We start from the raw sequence: 848 nt of genomic DNA, 5'->3' as shown, positions 1-848 counted from the left end.
GGAGCTGAAGCTCCAGGTTCGGATGAATACCCGTACGAAATGCGTGGAATTCAAAGAGGCTTCCCTTCTTCAAAAGTCCGACCGTGGAAGTGGCGCATCCATCAGCAAGGCTCAAGATTTCGTGCGTGCATTTTGTCTTGGGTTTGAGATAGATGACGCACTTGCTATTCTGCGCATGGATGATCTATACATAGATTCGTTTGAGGTCAAGGATGTCAAGGTAATTTTTTGATTTTATTCTAGAATCTTCATGGTGACCACTTATCAAGAGCCATAGGAAGACTTGCCGGTAAAGATGGGAAGACAAAATTTGCCATCGAAAATGCTACCCGAACCAGAATAGTAATCGCTGATTCTAAAGTGCATCTTCTTGGTGCAGTCCAGAACATTCGCCTGGCTAAAGATGCCCTCGTCCGGTTGGTGATTGGATCGCCACCAGGAAAAGTTTATGCACATTTGCGGAGTGTAGCCTCTCGGCTTAAAGAAAGAATGTAAACCATTTTAAATTAAACCTTTGTTTTAATAAGCGGACCGTTTTTTGCACAAACGCGATTTACTCCACTTTTGCAGTTTATTTTGCCAACCTTGCATGCTTCTGAGCCGAGCATTGCTTTGAGCATCGGTAACTTTTTATAAGTTAAAAAAGTTTACCAATTTCTTCCACTGTGTGAAGCCAAAGCAAAATGGGGATAAAGCTGCCATTTTATTGATGATGATGATGATGATGATGATGATGATGATGATGATGATGATGATGATGATGATGATGATGATGATGATGATGATGATGATGCTGATGATGCTGATGATGTCTATGGGTCCCCCTTTGATGCTTACATGTAATTTGG

General features: G+C 41.6%; 1 protein-coding gene across 1 annotated transcript; it reads left to right on the top strand.

Annotated features, from left to right (window-relative positions):
- Nucleotides 1-22: 22 nt before the first annotated feature.
- Nucleotides 23-636, top strand: DI09_423p10 (ribosomal RNA assembly protein; the record flags this gene model as incomplete). Its single annotated transcript, XM_013382170.1, has 3 exons — nucleotides 23-205; nucleotides 244-491; nucleotides 528-636. The coding sequence occupies 3 exons, from the start codon at nucleotides 23-25 to the stop codon at nucleotides 634-636; spliced, it is 540 nt and encodes a 179-aa protein (XP_013237624.1).
- Between the last annotated feature and the right edge of the window lie 212 nt (nucleotides 637-848).

The sequence above is a fragment of the Mitosporidium daphniae genome (genome assembly GCF_000760515.2).
Source record: "Mitosporidium daphniae strain UGP3 chromosome Unknown contig-420, whole genome shotgun sequence".
Classification (NCBI taxonomy): Eukaryota; Fungi; Microsporidia; genus Mitosporidium; species Mitosporidium daphniae.
The sequence above is the reverse complement of the archived record's forward strand: the minus strand, read 5'-3'. Positions and strand labels throughout refer to the sequence as shown.